At 41.7% G+C, this 27,333-nt stretch overlaps 1 protein-coding gene across 9 annotated transcripts in view; it reads left to right on the top strand.

Annotated features, from left to right (window-relative positions):
• Positions 1 to 21,232: 21,232 nt before the first annotated feature.
• TFAP2B (transcription factor AP-2 beta) overlaps positions 21,233 to 27,333 on the top strand; it is a 53,391-nt gene continuing 47,290 nt past the window's right edge. For 2 of the 9 annotated variants that reach the window (XM_059728667.1, XM_059728670.1), the window contains exon 1: positions 26,483 to 26,933. In XM_059728667.1, coding sequence (XP_059584650.1) covers positions 26,850 to 26,933 — 84 coding nt within the window. In that variant the 5' untranslated portion in view covers positions 26,483 to 26,849. Of the gene's footprint in view, positions 21,370 to 22,715; positions 22,854 to 22,976; positions 23,284 to 26,482; positions 26,934 to 27,333 lie in introns of those variants that run through there. The other 7 variants (XM_006275165.3, XM_019491334.2, XM_059728677.1 and 4 more) reach the window with 7 other exon arrangements.

Below are 27,333 nucleotides of genomic sequence, written 5' to 3'. Positions count from 1 at the left end.
ACTCGACTTGTTGTAGAAAAGCTAAAAGCTAATGAGGTTGCTTTCCCATTTCCTGACAGCCCAGCATCCCTGAAAGCTTCTTCTAACCTATTAGACTCTTTTTGGTCTTAGAAATCAGGAATCAAAGGGCTGGTGATGAATTCCAAAATAATTTGACTTTCTTTTACCCTTCAGAGAAGTAACTCTGCTGCTCTGCTTGTTTACTTTAAAGGGCAAGGAAAAAAACAAGTTTCATGGAAGATACAACCTTGCAACACAAGGGAAAAAAATCAATGACAATAATTATACAGGAACTGTAATTATAACCATATCTTCCCTTCTGCCCCCATTACAGATTCGTGGAGACTCAAAATATAGCTGATTAGGGAATGGGGGGGAAGAGGAAGATGATTCCTTTTTCCTTTACAAGGCGAAGGTCATTTTGAGAGATCTGACCTTTTTTAATGCTATTCTTTTTTATTATTCTTTTATTTTATTTATTTTGTATGATGAATTCTGTTCTGTACAGCAGCTGTTGTGATTGTATTTAAATGTGAGTGCGCACTTGGTCACAAACAAACAATGTCCTATTTATTGGTTTGGGGGTTTTTCTTTTCCCTTCCACTTAATTTAATTTAATTTATAATTCAGTGGTGAAGAAACATAATCTTTTATATTTCTATTTCCTATACGACCTGTCTGTTTTACATGAGTCTATGAAGATAATGACCACATTTGATTGAACATTTCACGGCAATAAAATCTATGTTGATTTAATGTGATGTCTGTTTTTTGGAAATAATTTTTGTGTCTGGAAAACTCAGGAAGACCTAGCCGTGGAGTAGTAACTATCGTGAACGTATATTTTTTACAGGGATGCATAGGACCGTCAACTGAAAACAAGGCCCATTGTTCAAGACATCGTGTGAACACATAGCAAGCAACTGCCCCTCATACAAAGAGCATATGTTTGAGATAAATGAATAAAACAGACAATGCACAGATGAGAGAACAAAAGCACTATTATTCCCATATTAAAGCTGTAGAAAAGCAAGACAGAGAGAGAAAGGGCCAATTCCTATTTTATCTTGATGCATCTAAGTGTTACATACACATCCACATGTAGCCATGGAAGTAGAATATTTGGTTCGTGGCTTTTTGGCATCTTGCACTTAATCGTCATTGGATAAAACAGACAATTGCATGATAACTTTTGTATGAGTTGGTTCAAGGGCAGTTACCAGAACCGAGGGCTCTTCTCTTCTAAGTCAATGTGTATCTCACTTAGTCATATGCCCTCTGGCTTGCTCCCCTCCTGGCCTCTTGACTACCCAGTGAGCAGAGGGCTGGAAGGTCCTTTAGGTAATGGCCTACATTGTTCTGAGATGTGATACACGCAGGTTCGGTCAGGGATTGAGGCATGAGTGGTCAGGGATGGTCACCTGACACATGAGCAATGTCTGGGCTCTGATTCTCAGGGAGCAAGGGGTTCGGAGATGCCAGCAACCAGGAATCAGGAGCCTAAGCCAGAGTCAGGATATGCCAAGAGATGGAACTGGAATCAGAGGTCAAGGCTAGAATCAGGATATGCCAGAACCAGGGTCAGGACTGCCAGAAATCAGAGCCAAGAGCCAAAGACAGAATCCAGATGTGCCAGAATTAGGAGCCAAAGCCAGGGTCAGGATGTGCCAGAAGTCAAGAGTCAAAACTGGAGATCTGACAAACGAAACAAGGAAGCGCACAAGGATCAGGGACAAGTACCTCAAGTCTTTGCCCAAACAGAGTACTGCAGGCTGGATCTAGCCTCTAAGAGCTGAGGTCAGTGGGACCTCTTGCCTATGGCCTCAAAGGATTGGCCTACTAGAACCAGCTTGGCCCAGGGCACTGAGCCAGGGTTGGTGTAAATGGTGCCTATTCCCCTTCCCCAATTCCCTGTAATAACGCTAAATCAGACCTCTGAGCCCAGAGGATCTGATCCCATGGAATGGTAAGTTCCCTCAACCCTTCTGACAGCACTGTGTCACTTGCTGACAGCAAGTTTCAAGCAAGCAAAACTACCACAGACTTAAATGAAACCAGAATTTTACCTACCATGTGTAAACAGATCTTCCAGTTTATCGTTAAAAACATCCTTATGGGGTAACTAGCAAAGCCCAAGGCCTGTGACTTTGTCATGTAACCACGATCAGATCCAGAATTTTGAAAACAGGGTGCAGATGGTGAGGTGAATCATCACATATACAAAAAAAAAAAACCCAAATATTTTTTCTCCAGTTAAAAAATAAACTAGAAGCTTTACTAATATGCTAGGGGCCTAGGGCTGTATTATTAAGATTGAAACAAAAACAAATATGACTTTATTGGAACGAGTTAAAAAACAATCTGCAGGGCTGTGAATTAGGAGCTTCCTTACCAGGAGTAGGGAACAGACAGTAGGATTGCAGAACAAAGGATAGCTTGATTGGTGGAACATCGAGACTGCCCCAAAATATGACATCTCACTGTCTCTGTATACAAGCAGCAGCTTAAAACGTTGTCTTCCAGTTAAAAATAAACTACGTGCTGCGTTACCCAGGGATAGCTCCTCCTTAAACAGAAATCTATCTTTCCCTTACATAGGCCATTCCCAGGCAACCAATACTGGCAGCAATGGATTAAATAGCTCAGTCAGCCCATTCTTTTGTCCAGTTCTGACACAACTGAATGTGGAGCAGTATAACGGTATGATACCCAACAGTGCTGATAACTTTGCCATTTAAAAGGGTAAAATTTCATAACTTTTGCTATCTGATAGCAATGGGTGCATCTACACATGGGCTTTAATCGTCATTAGCTTATTTTAATGCACATTAAAGCATCACTAAAAAGCATGCTATTTAATTAATGCACATTAAAATAGGCTAATGTGCATTAAGTGTCATTAAGTTATTTTTACACATGCTCTGTGGTTGCTTTAATTAGGGAGTGCTTTTAATTAAAAGCAACCAGGCATCACATGTATCAGCCTCTCCCATGCTGAAAAAGGCAGTGGGGTGCTTTGAACTAAAGCTCATCATACATTCATAGATGTTAGGGGTTGGAAGGGACTTTGCAAGATCATCGGGTCCAGCCCCGCTGCACTTGGGCAGGATAGACTGCTGGGGTCAGATGAACGAGCTTTAGTTCAAAGTGCCACACCACCATTTCTTGGTGCAGGGACGCTAATGCACATGACACCAGAGTCTGCTGGAGCATGTGTATTTCTGTGCTCCAGCAGACTCAATTAATCATGTCTTCTCCAACCTGCTGGATTTCTAGCCGTCAGAGCTAGCTCCCTGCATGTGTATAGGAGCCCTAAAAACAATGCTCTTTAATTAATGTGCATTAAGACAGGCTATTGCACATTTTCCTAGTACCTCACAATGGAGGTACTGGATCTAATGTGCATTAACTAAAGTGCATTAATACATGTGTAGACATGCCTCAGGTTCACTAACTTCAGCATTTTCTATCACAACGAATGTTGGCCAATTTTCAATATGTCTTCTACTATGAATTCAAACATAAAAGGCCTCTTATGCATAACAGAACAGCAGGCAGGTTTTTTTTTACATTGCAGGATGAGGCTTTTCCGAATAGGCATAGAGCAGTTCTCCTTGAAAAATAAAGAACCCAAACTTCATTTTACAAAAAGACAATTGGAGGTACAGGAGGAACAGGAGTAAAAAGAACAGGTCATTCTAAAAAACAATCACAATTGTTTGGAGCTGTAAGGTATCAAGCAGCAGGCCCCAGGGGGAGTGTGCAAAAGGACTGTGCAGTGGTGGTAACCCCTGTTCCAGAAATCTAACTCAGCCTGAATTCTTTTATGAAGGAATATGCTGAGGTGAGAGCTCTGAGATCTACAGATTTTTAACACTTAGGGACCATGATGATCACCTAGTATGACTCTGAGCAGAACACAAGCTATAACATATCAACAAATGGTTCGGTTCCTTCCTAAAACATAGCTATAACTTTGGGTTGAGCGTAATTTATCTTCTGAGAAACATCTAAACTTGACATGCATATATCTAGTGATGGAGGATTCACTACATCCTTCACTAAATTGTTCCAGTGGTTAATTATGCTTGTAAAATACTCTCCCATCTCTTCTAATGTGCATTTGTCTAGCCTGGGCTTCCAGCAATTGGATCTCTGGGAGTTTGTACTTGCTGGTTTAAAGAGACCTTTACTGTTAAAAATGTCTTTCCCATGTTAGTACTTAGATACTGTAATTAAGTCACCTCCTAACCTCTTTACTAAGCTAAATAGATTGAGCTTCTTTTGTCTATCACTGCAAGGCAGCTAGACCAGACCTTGCTATAATACAAGCCCTTATTCATTCTTGAAGCTCTTTCATTAGCCCATTCCCATTTATCAATGTCCTTTCAAAGTATGGTCTTGCTAATACTGCAAACAGTGGTTTCTACATGATATTCCCCCTTATACCCCCAAAGATCACATTGATTCTCTTAGCCTCCTCATCATACAATGAGCTTGTGATGGTTTTTCACCCTAACATCTAAGTTCTTTTCTGAGGCAGTGTGTTCCAAAAGATTGCCCCCCATCTCTAAATATGACCTACAGTCATTGTTCCTAAATGTATGATCTTGCATTTAGCTATATTAAATGCACGTAGATCAAGTGACATCCCAGTTACCTTGCAGAGCAAGTCACTGCATGGACCTGTCCTGTTATCATTTGCATTCCATCAATTTCTACATCAGCTGCAAACTTTAAAAGATTTGTTCCCCCAGATCATGGGCACAAATGCTGAATTACACAGTTAAGAATGGAAACAGATTCTCTTGCTGAAGACTCCTGATGAGGTGATGGTTCCCCATTGACAATTATTTTTTAAATGATCGATTGTTATTGTGTAGTGTTGATTTCTCCTCAGAATCTCATGGGGTAATAAATGAAATGCATTATAGAAATCTGCACTGTGTCAACACAGTTTCCTTTATCAACCAAGCCTGTTTTCTCATCAGAGGAGGACAGGTGTTTCCAAAACACCTACATGACTGAGGATCCTAAATTCCATTTTCCAAAGTGACTTAGGGACAAGTACTTAGTCAACTAAGAGGCAACTATTGGGATTTTCAAATGTCCCCATGTACCTAAAACCCATTGATTTCAAAGCATCTTTTGAAAATCCCATTAGGAACTTAATAGCATCCTTAGGCACCTAAATACCTTTAAAATCTGCCCATTAGGAGCTAAGGGTATATCTAGTGTAGGCACACTTTAACTACTAGCTCAGCTACTGATATCAATTTAGATGTGACAGCAAGAAGTTCAATGCAGATTTCAAAACCCACCCAAGGAAGAGAGTTAATATTCAGATCACCTGTGTCATGGCTACCACTGCTTCTAGTATCCAAGCTAGCTATTTTAAAGCTAGTTAAAGCAGATCACCTGTGTCATGGCTACCACTGCTTCTAGTATCCAAGCTAGCTATTTTAAAGCTAGCTAAAGCAGATCACCTGTGTCATGGCTACCACTGCTTCTAGTATCCAAGCTAGCTATTTTAAAGCTAGCTGAAGCAACCTACTAAGTCCAAGGATGTGGTTGTTAAAACACCTGCCTATTTCTACCTGGGCTTGAAAATCTATAGGAACCTAAGTTCTAACCAGTAATATCCTCCAGACATCTACAGTTCTCTTTCTGCACGGGCCCAAAACTGCCTCCATCTTCAAAGGACTCAGGTTTGCCCCAACCTGACAGACCATCCCCAAACTAAACATTTCTCCACCTCAGTCCCCTGTGAGACCTGCTCTAGTAGTTATGCTCAAGGCAGACCCAATATATACACTTCCAGGAGTGACTTCAGAACAAAACAGTGGCCACGGCCACTTGCACTCCAAAATGGCAGAAGAAGGTGCCCTGCCCTTTATTCAATAGTTAAAGCCTAGCCAAACCCTGAGTTTGAACCAACCTCAGTCTGAGGGATTTCAAAGCTCCCATATTCACTTCACAGAAAATTACCCTAACTACTACTTACAGTAGTCTACACATCACCGTATGGTAATACTGCTATGGCCCAGTGCTTTCTTTTGGAAATATTAAAGCATAGTCCAATATGTGCACCATATTGCAGCACATGGTTAGATTTTGCCACTATGCTGCCATAGCGGCACACTATACTATAGCTAGTGATCACATGTGGACCTGAGTGATTGCTGCATTACTATAGTGTGCAGCATGGCGACATAGTGTGCTGCTATGTTGCTGTAAGGCAATGGGTAGATGCACTCACAGTGTCAACCACTTCCATCCATTCAATAAAACCTACTGACTCTGGGCCAGAACCCTGGCTGATGTAGAAAACCATACTTGGGGCTACCACCATCCTGGGGCTTTGCAGATTTGTAGAAGTTTTTGAACAGCAACAGCATGAGCTTGTGGGAAAAGCAGGGAAAGTGAAAGATGAAGCAGCAGCAGCAGAGGAATTCACACAGGAAGGGGTGTTTCAGGTTTTGTAATGAAAGGTATGTGTACAGTCATCCGCACACACACCTTGACTCAACCACCCTCACCCTAGCACCATCATCTTTGATGATGAGGGGCTTCTGATGTCAACAATGCTCATAACTCTTGTATGATAGTCTTCTCTTTATAGACCCAAAGTTTGCATGAGTCCTTTTGGCCACTGTCACACTGGGAGTACAGGTTTTGCTGACATGGTACCATGACACCAAGCCAATCATGATGTCTTATGAAGACCCCTATCCTGTAAGAATGGATCATATGCTTTATACCTAAATATGTGGCCTTACATTTGGTTATATTGAGATAACTGTGACCAGAACCTGTTCTCTTCATATTTATCACTCCTCCCATCTTCCAATCACATGCAGACTTTACTGATATTTATGTTTTTTTCTGGGTCCTTGATAAAATTCTTTGTAGTAAAGAACCAAGAATATCTCATTCTGGGATTGCACTAAAAACACACTTGCTCAGTTCAAAAGGGCCTGTGCCAGGAGCCACAACACTGGTTAGGTACCTAAACTCATTACACATCTCCACTTTGGACTGAAGAGCTCCATAGGTGTACATAGCAGGGCTGCTGAGTACTCTCAAAAGCAATGCACATGGAGGAATTATGCATTGAACATCTCCTAACCCTTTCTTAAGCTCCACTGCAATTCAGAGCATTGCTCTGTTGTACCTAAAACTCACCTCAGGCCACAGAAAGAGTAATTTTGAATAGACTTCCAGGACCAGACTCAAAAGTCAGGCTAAAATAAGCTTAAAACAAAGCACATACTGTGCACATCTAAACGAGATGCTAAAAGTGCAATAGATTAATTCTACTGTGCATTAGGGTCTCAAAAAATGTATGCCTGTGCTACTGCGCTGTATTGCCAATTACAGCTGATTAAGTTAGTACCTGTTATTATAGGCACTAAACTTAATATGCCCTAATCACAGAGCATTAATGCATGTGTAGACGTGTCCACTGAAAACATTTGACTCCTGACTTGTCTTTTAAAAGCTACATGCCTGCCACTCCCCCCTACTGTAATATGTGTCACAACAACTCTTTATATCCTTACCAGGAATAAAAACGTTCAGCATTTAAGTGGGGCTTTTCATTTTTACACCACTTACAAAATATCAGATAGCTACTTCTGTTAAATGCTGAGCCCCTCCTACTTTCTTCATTTTACATATGGGAAATTGAGGAATAGAACAATTAAGTGAATTTTTCAAGATTACACTATACGTTTCTGATAGAACTGAACCTATGTCTCCTGAGCCTCCCAGGTTAAATGATTTTACTGAGATTTTTCCTTTCAACTGTACTTCACTGGTAGGAACTGGCTTTTGAATGAACTTGAAAATGTCAATTCACTGGAATTACTCATGTGGAATTACTTATATTCTCGTCATCGATGTGGGTTTGCAAGATGGAGCCTATTCAGTGATCTGGACTTAAATATGAATTCACTAAGCCCATCTACACGTGCATTAATGTGCTGTGGATACTGAGCATTAAGTTTAGTACCTGGAATAACAGGTAATAAATAAATGTGCAGTTACTGGTGCTACTGAGCGGTAGCATTGTCACATGCCTTTTAAGTGATGCTAATCTGCAGTAGACTGATTCTACTGTGCATTAGCACAGTAGCATGGCTTTCACTGTGATGCTCTAATACAAAGTAGAATTAGTCTACTACACATTTAGCATCTTGTGTAGACAGACCCATTGTTGACCAGATTTGCAAAGATTGCCACAGTAATAAATAATGATGAGAGCAGGATAATCTTGAATAAAATCAGACTCATAGAAAAGTAGCATTGGTCTGATCCAAGGCTGAGCCAGAGCCACCTGGATTCACTGATATACTTGTCCTGTGCAAGCAAAGTGTGTTTCAATGAAAAGGCAAAGTTATGAATCTAAAAGCAAGGCATGATGGTCAGACAAACGGAAAGGAAGAATGCATCCCGGTATGAGATGACTATGAAAAGGATCTAGGAGGTATAGTGGAGAACCACCTCAGCATGAGTTCCTAATAAATGTTGCAAAAGAAAAAAGTTAATACAATCTTTGGATATATAAATAGGGTTATAAGAGTAGAGAAGCAACTTTGCTTCTGTATATGGCACTGGTGAGACACATACTAGTTCCGGTGTCCACGTTGTTCCTGTTATCAGTATTGTTGTTGTTGTTATTGTTACCAGCATTCTGCACTGGTCCAGTCCTGCAGGGAGCAAACCAGGAAAGCCAAGGCTGCAACTGAACTCCAACTAGCTTCGAGTATCAAGGACAATAAACAGTCCTTTTTCAGATATGTGGGGAGCCGGAGGAAAAGCAAAGGCAACATTGGACCCCTGCTAAACCAGATGGAACAACTGACAACTGACACCCAGGAAAAAGCCAACCTATTAAATGGGTACTTTGCGTTGGTCTTTCATCAATCCCATGGGACGCCCATGTCCACTGCAGGACAGGGAGTTCCAGGTGAGGGAGATTCCCTGCCCTCCATCAATGCTGACCTCGTGAAGGAATACCTTGAGAAGCTGGATACCTTCAAGTCAGCCGGCCCTGACAATCTACATCCTGGGGTACTCAAGGAGCTGACGAGCATCATAGCCCAGCCCCTGGCACAGATCTTTGACAGCTTCTGGTGCTCTGGTGAAGTGCCCGAAGACTGGAAGAAGGCCAAGGTGGTGCCTATCTTCAAGAAAGGGAGGAAAGTGGATCTGGCAAACTATAGGCCCATCAGCCTGACCTCTATCCTGGGGAAGGTCTTAGAAAAGTTTATTAAAGAGGCCATTAATGGACTGGATGACACCAACATCCTGAGGGATAGCCAGCACGGGTTTGTTGCAGGTGGGTCTTGCTTGACCAATCTCATTTCTCTGTATGACCAGGTGACCTATCACCTGGACAACGGAGAAGAGACTGATGTCATATATCTTGACTTAAAAAAAGCCTTTGATCTGGTATCCCATGATCACCTCTTGGAGAAACTGGCCAATAGTGGCCTTGGGTCCACCACGATCCTCTGGCTGGGGAATTGGCTCCGTGATCAAACCCAGAGGGTGGTAACAGACGGAAGTCAACCATCATGGTGCCCTGTGACCAGTGGGGTCCCCCAAGGCTCTGTCCTTGGATCCATATTGTTCAACATCTTCATTAATGATGTGGACATTGGAGTCAGAAGTGGACTGGCCAAGTTCACTGATGACACCAAACTTTGGGGAAAAGCATCCACACCTGAGGACAGGAGGGCAATCCAGTCCTGGACAGGCTCAGAAAATGGGCGGATGAGAACCTGATGGTGTTTAACACCGAAAAATGCAAGGTTCTCCACCTTGGGAGGAAAAGCCTGCAGCATGCTTATAGGCTCGGCAGTGCTACGCTGGCTAGCACTACAGAAGAAAGAGACTTGGGGGTCATCATTGACCACAAGATGAACATGAGCCTGCAATGTGATGCTGCGGCTAGTAAAGCAAGCAAAACGCTGGCTTGCATCCATAGATGCTTCTCAAGCAAATCCCAGGATGTCATTCTCCCCTTGTACTCAGCCTTGGTGAGGCCGCAGCTGGAGTACTGTGTCCAGTTTTCGGCCCCACAATTCAAATAGGATGTGGAGAAGCTTGAGAGAGTCCAGAAGAGATCCACGCACATGATCAGAGGTCAGGGAAGCAGACCTTATGATGACAGGCTGAGAGCTATGGGGCTCTTTAGCCTGGAAAAGCTCAGGCTCAGGGGTGATCTGATGGCCACCTATAAGTTTATCAGGGGTGACCACCAGTATCAGGGGGAACGTTTGTTCACCAGAGTACCCCAAGGGATGATGAGGTTGAATGGTTATAAATTACTGCACGACCATTTCAGGCTGGACATAAGGAAGAATTTCTTTACTGTCCAAGTCCCCAAGGTCTGGAATGGCCTGCCATCGGAGGTTGTTCAAGCGCCTACATTGAACACCTTCAAGAAAAAATTGGATGCTTATCTTGCTGGGATCCTATGACCCCAGGTGACTTCCTGCCTTCAGGTGGGGGATCACCACCATGATCATAGTACTTAGAGGCCATACACATGGACACATCTTATTTTGTTAGCCTCTGTACATTTTGAAATGGTGGGTGAGAGACTGAACACGGTGGAGAAAAGAGCCATGAGGATGATTTGAGGACTAAAGAAAGTAGTATACCTTTTTGTGCAAGACATCGGGAGCAAAATCTGTTTAGGTTATCAACAAGATGATTTGGTTACAGCATTTGAGTACCTCCTCAGGGAGTAAATCCTGGGCACTAAGGAGGTGTTTAATTTAGAAGAAGAATCATGAAAAGGAAAGGCCAGTGACTAGAAGCTAAACCAGATAAGTACAACTGGAGAAAGGACACTGGTTTGGGGGGGGGTTTTAACAATCAGAAGGATTTAGCGCTGTAACGTCCAACCAGGAAACGGGTGGGTTCTCCAGCTCTTGATGTCTTTAAATATTGGATGCCCTTCTGCAAGACACGGGACAGCCAAACGCACATTATGCACTAGTCAAACATTAGTAATTGATACAGAGATAGAGATAACTGGGTGAAAGCTGCATCATTTATTTGTGGCTGCTGCCTACAGAAACAGGGGTGCATTAGCCATGCGATTCCAATGGGTCATTAAGCTTAAAGGCCCCTTGACTTGATTAGCGGGCCTATCCATGTTGCATTTGAAAACACAGAAAGAGTAGGAAAGCCAGTCTGTTTGCTGAGTGAAATTCTCACCAAAAGATAGGTTTACATTGTGTGCTGAGCACATAGATGCATGGAGGGAAAGCACAGTGCAAACACCGAGGCACATAAAAATTGCCAACAAACCAGATCACCAAAGCCTGCCTCTGATGATGGCTAGTTGTAGATACCTCAAAACAATTATAAAATAATCTGTCTCTAATAGATGTTTCCTTCTAACCTCATCAATGGTTGGTACCTGAAACTTGAAAGTTTTGAAAGTTGAAAGTTAAGAGTTTTAAAAGAGCTAGCTTAGGAACTCTCTCGTTCAATAATATTGATTTTCAATAAGTCTTAAAGCATCGGGGAAGCTCTAGAAGATTGGGGGAGGGGCAAGCTAATGTAATGGTAGTCATTAAAAAAGGTAAATGGGATGACATATGTAATTATAGGCTTGTCAACCTGAAATAAATCCTAGGCAAAATAACCTAATGATTTATACAGGACCTAATAAAGAATTAAAGGAGAGTAATATAATGAATACCAATCAACACAGATTTATGGAAAATAGATCCTGTGAGACTAATTAGATATCTCTAATCACATTACAAATTCATTTGACCAAGGTTTTACTTGGCACGTCTACACAAGATGCTTAGCTTAATAACACCGTGCAGTAGCGTGTCACAGCACAAATCGTGCTAAAAGCCTACTGCGCAGTTATTAGGCTAATGTGCAGTAAGCGTCACTAAATAACCATGCGCCAGTGCTACTACGTAGTTACTGTAGGTTCTGCACATTTCGTTAGCACTTAATTTAAGACGTACTAAACTAAATGTGCAGTATCTAAGGCGCACTAATGAACAAGTAGCTGTGCCCACAATTAATATAATGCAATTAAACATCTATAATGCATGTCAATTGGTACAACATAACTCTTTGATTATAAAATTAGAACAATACAGAATTTAAATGTAAGGAATTAAGTGGAATAAAAATTGGCTTGCTAGCTGGTTTCAAATTGTATGGTAAGTGAAGAACCGTCACTGAGCAGGTGAGTTTCCAGTGGAATTGCACAGGTTTCAGTTTGTAGCATTATATCATTTCCATTTCAATTAATGAGCCAAGAAAAGCAAAATGCAATCAAAAACCATTATTGAACAAAAAAATTGCATAAGTGGTAAATAAAGAAGAGGCCAGGTACAGATACAGAGTGGCTTACATTGCTTATTAAGGGAGGGGCGAGTGAATAATAAATGTTTCAGTATGGCTAAAGGTAAAGTCATGCTTACAGGAACAAAGGATGTAAGCCATATAAAATAGGATTATAGACACTGAAAAGTACTCGGTGGTCATGGTGGATCATCAGTTGAGTGTGATCTTCCAATGGGATAGTGCAGTCAAAAGGGCTAACATGATCTTTAAATGAGTAAGTAAGGAAATACCAAGAAGTACAAAGAGGTTATATTACATCTGTTATTAGTACTGGGGAGAATGCTACTATAATACTGCACCCTCTTCTGGTGCCCACACTTCAAGGAGGATATTGATAACTTAAGGAAGGCTCAGAGAAGAATCACAAGAATGACTGAAGAACTAAAAAAATTGCCTTACAATGAAAAGTCCACTGTGCTTGAAAAAATTGTTAAAGAGTGACTTGTTCACAGTCTATAAGTACATTCAGAGAGTTGAGAAATATGATGAGAGTTCCTCAAACTAGAAGATTGTGGAATAGCCAGATTCAAAGGTATGAATTGGAAGTTGCACAAATTCAGGCTAATAACGGGGTGCAAACATTTTGTAGTAAGGGTATTTAAATACAGGAACAACTTATCTCAGTTTGATCCTCTACCTATGGGATTCCTTAAATCAAGATTGGATATTTCTTTAAAAGAGATACACGCAGTGTTTTTGTCTGGCATCATACTCACTGAATTTGTTACTATCCACCTTCTTGATGTACCTGTACATATTTTCCTTACATAGACTCGGTTGGCTTTCATACATTGTACTGGCTTCATCTGAGAAATGGTGATAACAGGATACCAGGGGTCTAAGTGGAGCTGGTCAAGTAGGCAACACCCTCTATTTGTGCAATGTGCATGTGCTGTGCAGGACATGGTTGGGGCAAATGTATGTGCACACTACTGTAACTTAATGGATGCTATTGTTGGTGCCGTAAAATCAACCTCTTCTATCTTCTCCTTGACTCAGTTCCTTCTAGATACACACACTCAAAATGTATTTTAGATATAAGTATATATAGCATGCATATATATATGTGTGTGTCTATAATACTCCATATATACTATCTATAAACACACACACACACATACTAGAATACTGTCCCCTCTTCTGGTACCCATACTTTAAGAATGATATAGAGATACAGAGAGGTTTGACAGAGAGAGTGAGAGAGAGAGAGAGAGAGAGAGAGAGACATGTCTACACATGCGTGTACACTGATTTAAATTAACTGTGCAGTAAGTTACTGCACAGTAAGCAGGAATAGGCTGGCATCTACATGTGCAGGTGTTAAAGCACATTAACGCTTTGTGTGGACTGACTTGGGACTAAAGTTAGTCCCAGATCAGTCCACACACGCGGGGTTACTGCACAGTAAGGTGTCTACACATGCGTTACTGTGCAGTAACTAACCAGGCCTAAATTTTATACCTGCATAATGCAGGTATCAAATTTATGCTCACATCAGTGTAAGTTGCCATATTTACTGTGCAGTATGGGCATACCCGCACTGCACAATAATTTCAATTACTATGCAGTAAATGTGCATGCGTAGATGTGTCCAGAAAGGGTTTGATCCTGATATCTATATCTATCTCTATACCTATCTCTATATCTATGTACACCGATAGATAGATAGATAGATAGATAGATAGATAGATAGATAGATAGATTTCATATATGTGCTTTGATCCTGATTCTTACTTAGCCTGCTGTGAGTCACCCTTGAACAACACTATAGATGGACTTGACAAATCATGACTATTTTTAAACAGAAACTCCTGCACTGTTCTGAGATTTCTAAATCCCTTTGCAAAAGAGTACAACAAAGAGAAATGAAAGGACTGAACTCTAATTATTGTTATGTTTGTCGAAGAACCATGCTTCATGGTTACATTTCACACTAACAGAAACTTGGATGAAATGCAGATTATTTTGGAAGGTCCCTGGCTGTGGTTTTGATTGCAAAGTATTTTTTAAAGTAAAATGTGTAAGAATGCTGCATTTTAATACTTAGAAATGTCATAATCCTTTCTAAAATAATTTGTGTCTATTAAACCAAATCCAGGGATAAAACAGCAAATTGACCAACTGTAAATTGTCAGTATCTTAATATTCACCATCATATTTCACATAAAAATAAGTAAAGAAATTACACCTGCATTACTATTATTGGCGTTACAGTAGAGCTTAGACCTCACAATGTGCTATATGCTGTGCAAAAAGATGGTCCATGAATTTATAAGTTTACAGTCTCAGTAGATAGGATGGGTGAAGCACTGAAAAAACCTCATCAGCATTTTACAATTAGAGAACTGAGGCAAGGGGATGAAGTTGGTTGCTCAAAGTCACATAGGGAGTCCACAGCAGAGGTAGGAATTCAAACTGTATGTAGAGTCCAAGTCTACTGTCCTAACCACAAGACCTCTCCTCTTATATCATTTCTAGGGCATATCATGGATAGTCAGTCAAGGCATCTATCTTTTAATCTGCCTGGGGCCATATTCTCCTGTCACATTCATGTGTCTCAGAAGTATGAAACAGGAGTTACTCTAGATAAATCAGAGGGGTCATTTGGATGCTGAATAGTGCAAATGAGAGGAAAACCAGAGCATTGGATTCTTTCTAAAGTAGCCTGACATGCTCTTACTTTATTCTTGTCTGTCTTTTTGTTCCTGTAACCAAAATATCTCCATCCTTTCTAGGTTAAGCTTCCCAGAATTTCACTTTCCCCATCCTCTTTCCCACCCCCATGGAGGTATGGAGCTATGCTCTCAAACTGCTTAGCCCCACTTCAACTCTTCCCATTCAAATGCGCAGCCAGACATTTCCCAACTGTCGGCGGCAATCCAGAAATCACACTGAATATTTCTTTGAACGAGCCAACCAGCCTGAACAGTCATTACTTTTCCTTTCCCTCCAGAGTCTCTTGTGAAGTTTAACTGCTCTGGAGGTTTAACAAGCTCTTACTCTCATTGCCGATTCCACTGTTTTCTGTGCCCCACATCCTAAGGGAGACGCTGACACTGAGCTTTCCTACCACTACTAAATCCAGCAAAAGTACTGGGAGTGCCAGAATTTTACATAGTGCATCGTCTAATTATGCTCAATATTAGGGTAGAAGAAAATGCCCAAATCCTATTCCATCTGTCCGAAGTCTAGGTCTTTGCTACCATTAGCACACAAAGTATGTGACCCAAAAGAGAGACTTTTGCCCAGTAGTCTACTGGCTGGGCCACTTCTCTGGAAAGTGCAAAACCTGAACACTAGGTCCTCCTCAGCCAGAAGTCATTTGAAAAAAAACCCCACAAAATGAATAAACAGACCTGGGAGCAAAAACCAGAGCCCAACAACCCCTCTGTCCCAGGGGAACGCCTTCCTCATCCAATTGCCAAGTCAGGAAACATCTTGCGTGCGCTTTACCTAGCTCTAGCGACTGTGTTATTTTCCAACAGTGGTCCAGCTTCGCCGGTGGCCCTCAGCTTTATCCAGCCCATACCCCGATAGTTAAGACACTTTCTTATAAAGTGAAAGTATGGGTTTAAACCCCTGAAGAGGGTCAAGAGTCCTGGTATTCTACTTCCTAGGTCTCAACCCAAGGCTATCAGCAACAGGCAGGAATATCTTGTTTCATTGAACTGACCGAAATGGGGTTTTTTTTAATCAAGTAAAAATGTTTAAACTGCACTTTTCTAACTCAAACAGGCCAGCCACCCTAAATGATTGTGTCACCTGGACTGAAATGTAGCCCCAGTTGCATGTGCTGTGTGATGCAGCAGAATGACACAAGTCTGGTGCATTATGGGAGCTGTAGTCCACCAAGTGAGCCTGATGATTCCCTTCTCCCCTGTCTGCCAGATCTTTGGCTGGATAAGATTTCCTTTAAAAAACCCCAGAGACATCTGACTCCCCTAAACCTCATGAAGCTCAAACATCTGGGTCCACCTTAAATTGTGGGAACTTCCAGGTATTTCAGCCCATAAGAGACAACAAAGCCTGAAACGGAGCTCACCTAAGGCAAGAGGTTTATTACTGATCTGAGTTAACTCAGCAGAACTGGAGTTCATTCAATCTCTATATGGGGAAGTTTGAATTTTCATTTTGATCCAAGCTGTTGGAACAATACAGGCTGATATTTCCTAATAAATATTTTTTTGGCATTTCCCTGCTAAGAACCATTTTGAAATGACAATCCCTCGTCTCATTTGGGAACAAAAACAGTCTGAAATGTCCAAGTTAACCAATGGAGAGAAATGTCAATTTTTTGTTCAGCTTTAGTTCTCATTCACCACGTACAGGTGAATAAGAGTGAAGAACTGCCTTTGCCTTTCCAATCTGTCTATGCATATAAACAGGTGCTTGTACTGGTGCCCATAACTGTATCAGGGGAGCCATTAAGTCAAAGACATCAACATTTCACTGACTAACAGAGGAGCCAGAAATCAAATAAGTACTTGAAAGGAGAAAGTTTCCTCAAGCCAGGTTGGTTTTATACTTTCCTTAAAGTTCATTGACTAAGACTCAGCATTGCTATATTGAGCTCTAGGCACCTGCCATCTACTGAAGTTTTCAGCCCAAACTCCCTTGACCAGAGGTCTGTGGCCTTTTGCGGGCATGGGCTGGAGCTTGTGACCACTTGTCCCCATGCTGGATGGGACCTCTTCACAGACAGGATCCAGCCCCCAAACCAGAGGTTGCTGACCCCTCCTCTAGACAATGCATGAGGAGAATTAGGTGCCTGGGAACATGACCCTCAGATATCTAATGGGAGCTACCCAAGTGCCAGGCACAGAAACAGGTCCCACTCCTCGGAGGAAAATGGGCACCTAATCCCACTCCAGATTCATAGCCCTGGACCCTTTTCTTAAGTCCCTCTGAGGAGCAGGCCCTTAATCCCCTTGTGCCTCAGTTTCCAACCCAAAGCATACAGATAACCGCATGGCACTTCTTTACAGGGATGCTAATAGATTACATAGAGAAGTAGGGCTGGAAGGGACCTTAGGTTATAGAGTCTAATTCCCTGCCTGAGGCAGGAAATGTCCCATGTCCTACAGTAGGATCAAACCTGTTGTCCCGGTGTTATTAGCACTGCTCTAACCAACTGAACTAATGCCAGGAAGAAAATGCTAAGACTGTGAGGCACTCAGACCATGCAGTGAGGGGGGCATGCCAGAACCAAGAACATAATAATTGTACGTGGATTAATTTGAACTATTCAACTCACATCATTTTCTCTCTACAGTTTAGGGGAGAGGAAATTAATTTGAAAAAGAGCTTCCTTCAGGTAAAAGAGCATAGGAATAGTCTCACAGTTAATAGCCTCTTTCAGCTTGGCACGCTCCATCTCTTGTCAGGATATGCATGTTGGAGGTGGACTAGTTCGGAGCAGGTATTTAATACAATTCTCTCAGGACCAGATGGTCAGTTATTTTATTATTTAATTTGTCTTCTACTCTTCATCTCCGATGACTGCAAGCATTAAAACAAGCTTTTTTTTTTTTTCTGTGGGTATTATATTTAATTGTGAAATGATCTATTTGTCTGTCTGAGTTTTTTCTCTCACTCTCGAACTCCTTCGTCTCTGCAGGTTTCCATTATTACACATCTGAAGATGTTATAATATTTGTTTCCTAAAATGACCTGTATTGTTCACCCCCCCCCCCCCCCCACTGGAAAAGTGTACCCAGGAGATCACCAGTGCCGCCCAGTGGTAAGAACTGGAGCCCAACTCACATTGACAGGGATGTTTCTCAGCTTTCTCCCACACCACCTACACCTCTTATCGCCCCCCAGCCCTCTCCCCGACTTCAGAGAAGAAAAAAGAATAAAGAAAGCTGTCTCAAAAAGACAGCAGACAAAGAGTGCATGGAGAAATATCTGAGCCCCTTAAAACACATAGCAAATGATTTATTTAATAAGGATTCTTGTCCTACTTGTGAACAAGCCTGCAAAGTGTTCACTGATTTTGCTACATGCTTCGAAATCATGACCTCCAGGAACACTGATTTTATAAGTAGGGAGGGAGGGAGGTAGATGAATAACTGGATGGATCGATAGAAAAATATAGTCATTATAATTTTCATATAGTTGGGGATGATCCTGCTTTGAGCAGGGGGGGTGCACTAGATGTGACCTCCAGAGGTCCCTTCCAACCCTCATTTTCTACGACTCGATGAACAATTTACTGTCCTTTATCCTCAAATATATCAATTAGTAATATGTAGCTGATTGGAGGTTTTATACTGCAAAATATTTAAGCACCCTGCAAGTGAGATCAATAATAATAATGAAGTCCTTACTGAGTTTCAAGTTGCCTCTGCTACTTAGCATAAAAGTAGGCAATAGATGTCACCAAATTGACCACCCCAGGTCTTCCTTCTTCCTTTTCCCCTTGCAGCGGACTCCAGAAATGTGACTACAATCATATAAGCAATTGAATTAAAAAACTGTCATATGCTTTCAGATTGGAGCCAGTTTTACATATAGGGCAATGAAGTTAAAAGTACAGTTCTCTTGGTAATGGATCCGCTGCTTTTTTTTAAGGTATTCTGCAAGGGGCTACAAAAAAAGGAGGATTACTAGAAAGGAAAACTATGCAGTAAATAATTGGACATAACTACAAGTAAAATAGGACCAGGCTTACTAACACAGACCATCGTTGGAAATCGAGCAGGCACCGGTAACTCGAACATGGTCCCAAAATGCAAAGCGGGTTTATTCTGCTGCGGTTTGGGTTTGTCGGTTTGATACAAAGCCTCCCTGCCCTGCAATGCAACAAGTCGGCCTCGAAGTTGTTTTTAATGGGCAATGTGCACTGATGATTTCTGCAGGTTGGAAAAGAGGCGAACAAGTCAGATTTTCTTTACAGGGAAATAAAATCTGAAGCTGGATTGTATCTAGGTTCAAAGAGGGGGAGGAGGGAGGATCCTCCTAATTACTCTTCGTGAACCTCAGAGCTACCATATGGATCAGTCTGGAAAAAAAGAGACGTGTCTCCAGTAACGGGCTGATGCGATTCAATGTGGAATTGTAGCCGGCCTTTGTAATGCTGCTAAACCCCTTCCCCCCTAAGAAGTCAAATGCAAAGTGTGTCTAAAAGACAGGACTGATGTTGCCCAGTGTGTGCATGAGAAGAAGGGAAAGAAACAGGAGAGGATTCAAACTAGAGATATTTCAGCTTGAAATGGTTTGTCTGCATCTTCCCTGATGCTCAGGGGCTCCAGCAACCAGCAGAGGGCAAGCACCGAGCTCGGCTGATTTACTTCCCAGCTTTAGCCCAGAGCACAAGTTTGGTGAGGGGAAGAGGAATATTTTTGTGATGATTAAGATCCGTTGTGGTCCGAAACACGGAGGAAAAACGGATGAGAGAAAGCATGTTTATGAGATAGTAACTTTAAGATAAACAGATAGAGAAAGAGAGGGAGAGAATGGGATAGATAGATAGATAGATAGATAGATAGATAGATAGATAGATAGATAGATAGATAGATAGATAGATAGATAGATAGATAGATAGATAGATAGAAGAGCAAGGAAGCAGGGAAGGAAAAACTGACCAAATTGTTATAGAAAAGTGGGAATATAAATCAAATAAAATGTGTGTTGAAATAAAGTAGAATTTCCATGACCATAACCATAAACTCTGTGTGTGTGTATGTGTGTGTGTGTATGTGTGTGCACACGCACGCGCGCAGGTGCAAAAGAGAAGAGCTATTCATGTGAATAAGTAAAGGGGACGATTTATTTTGCATTCTTTTACACCCCCCCCCGTTTTGGACCCAACATTAAAGTGAGATTCTTACTTGACTGTAAAAGGCAGATGCAACTCTGGAGATTTTCCAATACATTTTGAGTTGTGCTTCATGTAGTATTTTTTTTTAAATGCGTGCGTGAGAGGGAGAGGGAGAGTAATGTATGCGGTAAAATAGCCAGCAATATAATTTCTAGAAATGAAAAGCTTTAGCTGTTTGTAAATCCTCATTGTAGGCTGTAGCCCATAAAAATCGCAGGGACTAAAAAAGCTTTTAAACTAGACAGACAAGAGTTATTGCTTCGGGTCAAATCCCAACAGAGGGCGCTGTTACCCCGCTCAATGATGGATTTCCAAGCCTGCATTTGAAAGCTTCTGATGGAAATACGTGGACTGCTCAGCTGTGGTCAGTTTGGAGCGATTTCCTTGGATTTTTTAATTCTTTCAAAACTGGGGAAGGAGAGTTTTGAGATTTTTGTTTTGTTTTGTTTTTAATCCCATGTTGCCAACGCACTTTTAAACCGGGATACCCTCCTGCAAGGATAAGGTTTGAAGTATTACCTTGAAATGACATCATTTAGACAGTTGCTCTGACTCTGAACACTTTGCCCTTTGCAAGTTGGTTTGCATTCATTTACAAAAATAATGTGTGTGTGTGTGTGTGTGTGTGTGTGTGTGTGTGTGTGTGTGTGTGTGTTATGCGTTTTAAAAACAAAACCCAAAAACCCACAGCTGGACATCGTTTCTGAAGGATGACGTTTATGCCGGCTGCTTTTTAGGACGCGTCTAATACCTTTCAGGTAGATCTCGTTATGCATTTCAATAAAGTCGTATAAGGGTTTCTCTTTAAAATCACTACACTATAATTCGACCGGCGAGAAAATAAGTTCTCGTTAAATTCAATCTCCCTGCCTCCCAAATGATCAGCAGGGAGGCTGTAAATCTGAGTGCTAATAAATATGGGACTGGAGAATCCGAATGTACAGCTCAGCACATTATTTGAGTTGGGCAGCAGTGGTCGATGCATCGATTTGATCTTCTCTCTCTGTAATCGGAGACGTGGCACATGTATAATTTACAGTAGCACGAGATGCTAACCAGTGATAGAGCACCAGGTATCTTTAAAAAAAACCCCAACACGCTGCAGAGCTAGCCTTTTCGAATATGCTTCAAAGACTTCAGCAACACTGGAGGTAAAAAGGAGAGGGGAGCGGGCTGGGGGCATCCTCCTTTTGTCAGCCTGATATTTTTCTATCTGAGTTATAGCTTGCAAACATGCAGCTCCCCCCACCCCCCGTTTAACTGGCCTTTTTTTTAATAGTTATTTTCCGATCACTATTGCTTGGGTTGAAGGGGTCGCCCCGACCCACTCCAGCTCTGCTGTCTCCTCCCCATGCCGCAATAGAGACAGTCCTGGCAGCGAATCCTGCTTATCTGCTTTAATAACTTCCAACCACGGGGAGGGGGGACCCTGCCCGGCTCCTCATATAATACCTCTTTGCTGTTTGTTTCTTCCCCTTGGTGGGTTAAGCTTGGTGGAGATGCACACTTCGAGGTGGGGTGGCAGAGCTGGGCAGACGAATTCCCACTTTCTGATTCAAAAAGGGGGCGTTTCTTTCTTTCTTTCTTTTTTTTTTTTAATGAAGATTTACTTATTTACTTGGTAGCTTCGTGCATTTCTTGCTTTCAAGCTCCCCCGCTGTTGGCTTGTAAAGGCTCCGTTGATTCAAGTCTAAAGGACTAGCTTAGCTCCCTATGTGGTCACATGCGGCTCGACAAAAGATATGTATAGGCAGAGCTTGCAATCACAGAGCTAGGACCCGGGGACGAGGAACACCTTCTTTTCTTACGCACGAGCCTATTGCAAAGCGCAGTTGTTTGCTTCCAAAACAGGAGATGGGCTCCGCTTGCCTCAATGATTTGTCTCCTCTTTGCCATAGCGGATGCTGAGACAAATGGAGAAGGCAAGCGAATGCTAGACTGGACAAACAGGGGGGTGGGAAAGAGGTTAGAAAGGTTTCCGATCCCCCCCCCCCCCCAAATCAAAGGGGTCAGGGTGGAAGCATATAGGGAACTTTGCTGGGACAATGTCTTAAGAAAGTGCCTCCTCGCTGCTCAAAGGCGTCCTGCTTTGCCGGGAAAGTGTCCCAAGTTACACCACATGCGGCTCCAGTCCCGAGCAGAAGGGTTGCAAATGAAAGGAGCTCCCTTTAATTCGCCACTGCCCCCTTAATGCTCAGCTCGCGGGTCCTGCTGCAGAGCGGAGGGCAATTTCTGGGCATGTAACGAAAAACACAGTGGAAGAAGGGAGGGGGGGTGCATAATATCTCCCTATAAATGTTGAACAGTGTAATTTAAAAAGCAGAATATTCTTTCCTTTTAATATAAAAAGGGGTCCCCAAAATATCTGCTCTCTATCTCTCTATATACAGCTTGGAGAATAATGGGCATATAAAACCTCTCGATTTGTGGGTCGCAATATGTGAATGTGTATATATAGATAAACACTCATGTATATGCATATGTGTATTGTAATTTATCACATTAGTATATGTACATGCATATATATGTCGCTTGGTATATATGTGTTTGCATATACATGAGACTATATAGGTATATGCAGTGCTGGGCGATTATATATACACTAAGATATAGGTTTGTCTATATGTGGAACTAGGTGAGATTTTATAGATATTCACATATATTCGTTGGTATATGTCCATGTGCATGCGTGTATATGCCTTTTGCTGTCTATATGGGAGTATAAGTCTATATGTATATGCGTATATATATATAAATATATATATAAAGTCACATATATGTCTGTAGCTGTATGTAACTATGTAACAGATAATGTTTTACTATCCGATTGAGGTTTACTTCTGCAGCCTATTGTTTCAGACAACAGATATAAGTTGCGATGGAAGAGGAACGTCGGATTTGGTGTCTGTCCCCCATTTCCAATTATAGATGGATCATTACAGACAGAGAAGTACTGAGAATCCAGACATCTGCTCTTCACATGAATGCACTCACCTCCTAGAGAACAGGCTGCCATCATGCTCTGGAAACTGGTTGAAAATGTCAAGTATGAAGATATCTACGAGGTGAGTATATAAGATGCATGCGAGAGAGAGACTATAGGTATATAAAATATACATCTACAGGGAGAGATGTAGGTATATATAATGCATATAGAGATCTGCGCACACATCGAGGCACATGTAGAGACACACACACGGACTGAGCAAAGTCAGAGTAAAGACTTAAATGCTTATTTATTTGCAGATTTCTCTTCAGCATGCCAAGTTTTGAACTTTCTTTTTGGGGGGGGAGAAAGCTGTTTGATGAGATTTAAAACATCAAAGCCCCGATCTAGAGGTGGGAAGGAGGCGACTGAAACGCAAGAGTTCGATTGTTTAGATCTCGAATTAAATATAATTCGATTAAATGAGGACAAATGTCAGGGTTTGGGATTTTTTTTTTTTTTTTAAGCTTAAAAGAGAAAGGAAAGGGGAGCCGAGATCGGGTATACGTGGCTGCATTTCTATCTGTCTAGTTTCAATCCCAATCTAAAAGCAAAATGAGGTGGGTTGTTTTTTTCTCTCTCTCTTTCTCCTCTTGTGCCTTATTTCAGGGGTACATATGAATAAGCTTTAAAAAAATAAATACATGGGGATGTATATATATATATATATATGCGTGTATATATATGTATACACACACACATATAATATATGTACACATGCATACGGATATGTATCCCAATGTTATAGATATACTGTGCAGATAAATATATATGCACAGTATATTTCTAACAGTAGGCTATATATGTCTATATGTATAAGAGTGGGGTATATATATGCACAGTATATCTAACCTCTCACGCACGAATACATCTATTCAGAGAGAGATGCATAGCGATATCATCAGGGAACAGTAAAAGTTGCTTGCATTTTTCAGAGCGCTTTGGGGTTTTGTTTTTCCTTCAGGATCAAGACCAAAAATGAGACCCATTTCCTAATCCGTGGCGGGTCCATGAAGTGGATCTTTACAAAACGCGATCACTCCATTTGCGTCTTCTAAAATAAGCCGATATTAAATTTGCCCCGCAATGAAAAAGAGGGGTAACGAAAAGGCATTTCTATGGTCTTTTATTTTTTTTTTTTTCGTGGGGGTGTTTTCCACCCGGGAGCCGCAATTTAAGGAGATTTAAAAGGGCACGAGAGCCTTAGTTCAACCCAAGGGAAATTTGTTAAGTAGCTCCAAAAACGGGGAATCCCATTGATCCTGGCAGCAGGGCACTGCAAGCCCGTGCGTGTAGGGGGCTTGCTCTGCTCTGTGGAGGGGATGTCCGGATGGATCAAAAGTCAGGGCTTAATTCTGGAAGAGGCTGGATATTTAAAGCAGAGAGCTGATAGCAAGGGAGAGAGAGAGAGAGAAAGGAAGGAAGGTTACACGCGGGACGAGTCTTTCCTAAAATGAAGCGATCGAGAGAAAATGTGCAAAGGTCCCTCCCCCCCAAAAGGTGCTTTTTTGTCTCTTTTTTGTTTCTTTTTTTTTGCCGGAGAGTCGCAGGCAGGCAGCCCTGGGCTCCGGGCTGGCAGCCGAAGGAAAGTCTCCACTCCCCCGTTAGGCTAATGATCAACTACAGGCTGGCAAAAACACCCGGCAGAGGCAGACTCAGCCCCGGCCGGTGCCCCGCAACCAGCCCGCCCGTCCCTCCGCTTCCCCGCCCGGGTGATCCCGGGATCCCCCTTCCCGACCCAGCCATTGTCTGCCGGATAAGAGCCACCACTGTCTACACATGTCCCTGGCATCTCTCCGCTGCTGCTCCTTACTATCTAGAGAGCTCTTTTTTTTTTCCTTTTTTTGCTAAGAGGGTACTTTTGAAGCTCTCGCGGCTGCTTGGGGGTTTGCTTTGTATTTGCGTTGTTTCTTTGCCTCTGAGTCGAGGCGCCTCGGGTGGAGGTGGGAGAGAGGGGGGATAGCTGTGCTCCGGGTTTTGTCTGGAAGCAGCATCCCCTCTCGCTTCGTGGGGCAGAGAAAGTGACTTTGTCATGCTTAGAGTTCACGTGGAGATATACAAAGTCACTGTCGCAACAATATGTAACTATAGTGAGAGAGATATATATAGTTATACATATGGTTATAGAGATCTATGTATATCTAGATCTAAATCTACATATCTATTGTTGAGAAAGTGACTTCGGCGTGCCTAGAGCTCACATAGATATATACAAAGTCACTTTCTCAACACTATATATATTATATATTGTTATATATCTCTATGTAGATCTAGATAGAGATATAGATCTAGAGAGATAGAGAAACAGAGACAGAAATAGAGATATCTGCTGTTGAGAAAGTGACTTTGGCATGCCTAGAGTTAAATATCTATGTCTATAGCTATATATCTATATCTATATATGTATTGTAAATATTGTATGCAAATTATTATATATAAACTCTAGGTATGCCAAAGTCACTTTCTCAACTAGAGAGAGAGAGAGAGAGAGAGAGAGAGAATTAAACTCTCTCTATAGAAACTGTAGATATATGAGAGAGAGAGAGAAAGATACAGATGTGTGTGTGTGTGTGTGTGTATATCTATATAACATTAATATATGTATGTATTTTATAGCTTTATATTTATGTATTTATTTATTAAATTCTAGGCATGACAAAGTCACTTTCTCAACACTATAACAATGGACTTTTTTGTCTTCTTTGTTGGAAGTGGTGGGGTCCTTCTAGTTGATGTGATTTTTTAAGGTAGTTTTCTTTGTATCTCCTCTCTCTCTCTCCCCCTCTTCGATATATCATTAACAGTAGGATCAGAGGGAGAACAAAAAAAATCCGATCTGCTTCAATTAACCGTGTTCTCAAAAGAGGGGGAGGGGGGGGGCATGGCTCTGGGAAGTGTGAGTCCATTTGGGAAGGCACGGAAGTTGAACTTTAACAGAAATGGCAGGCAGTCCAGTTGAACGGGTTCGTGAAACATCAAAAAGGTTTTCTCTCGCCCCTGGCTTTGCCTAGAAACGATAAATTTAGCATCCTTTAAAATTCATTGCATACATTTTACATTTGGGTGAAAATCGGGCTTTTTTTTTTTTTGCATAACTGGAGGGGGGAGGGCGAGGGACATGGGTGCCGCCAGCACCCCCTTCTTTATTTATGTTGCTTTTCCAAATAAATGCGAGCTGTAGCATTCAGTAAAAGTGCTTAATTGCAGCTGTAAACAGACAAATTACAGTGGCTGCCCGCACACTTCTTTTCTTTCTTTCTTTTTTTAAAGACAGGATTTAAAAAAAAAAAAAAAAAAGCTTCTTCTCCCCCCTCCATAATTTTTTTAAAAATTAGAAGAACAAAAGCACCAAGGGCAATCCAGTGCTGGTCCTTGGAATATATAATTACATATAAAAGAAGGAAATATGATTTTTTTTCTCCCCCCCCACCCCCTTCCCTCTTCGCCTCTAGCATTGCTCCATCTCACTTCCTTGCCCCAGATCAGCAAGGGTCTAGTTTACACATCTTCCTCTGCTTGAGTTAATTGAAGTTGTGCCTCTTCCTTGCTAAACTTTTTTTCCCCTCTCTCTCTCTCTCTCCCTCTCCCCCATCTCTGGCTCTGCCAGCCCCCCTCGTCTGATTACATCTAGTAATTCTCCACTGAATGAACGTCATTTACAATAGTAGGGGAGCTCTCGAGCTGGCTGCAGGCTTCACGCTCCATTTGGTCCTGCATTCTCCCTTTAAAGTAGTCGTGTAATATTAATAGTCATGAATATCAATTATGATGAGGCGGTGTAGAGAAGGAAAGGGAGGAAGGGGGCATCCGAGCAGTCTGAGCCTAGCCTTGGGTTGAAGAGGATTGCATTTGGAAGCTCAAAGGGAGAAAAAAAAAACCCTACACACACACACACACACACACACACACACCAACAACAACAACAACAACACCACAATTCAGAAAGGGAGGGGGTGGGGATCATATACGTAGATATATATATATAAATAAGTTTCCAGTCTGTTTTTGGGGGACGTTGGCTTTTTGTTTTTGGGTCTTTTCTTTTTTTTTCTTTTTCTTTTTTTGATGGATAGACTTGGAAATACCTCAAGCTGTTCTCCTGTGTCCAGCACGTCCATGTCCAGATCTT

The sequence above is a fragment of the Alligator mississippiensis genome, chromosome 1, assembly GCF_030867095.1.
Source record: "Alligator mississippiensis isolate rAllMis1 chromosome 1, rAllMis1, whole genome shotgun sequence".
In the NCBI taxonomy this organism is placed as follows: domain Eukaryota; kingdom Metazoa; phylum Chordata; order Crocodylia; family Alligatoridae; genus Alligator; species Alligator mississippiensis.
Note: the sequence above shows the minus strand (reverse complement) of the source record. Positions and strands in the feature narration are given on the sequence as shown.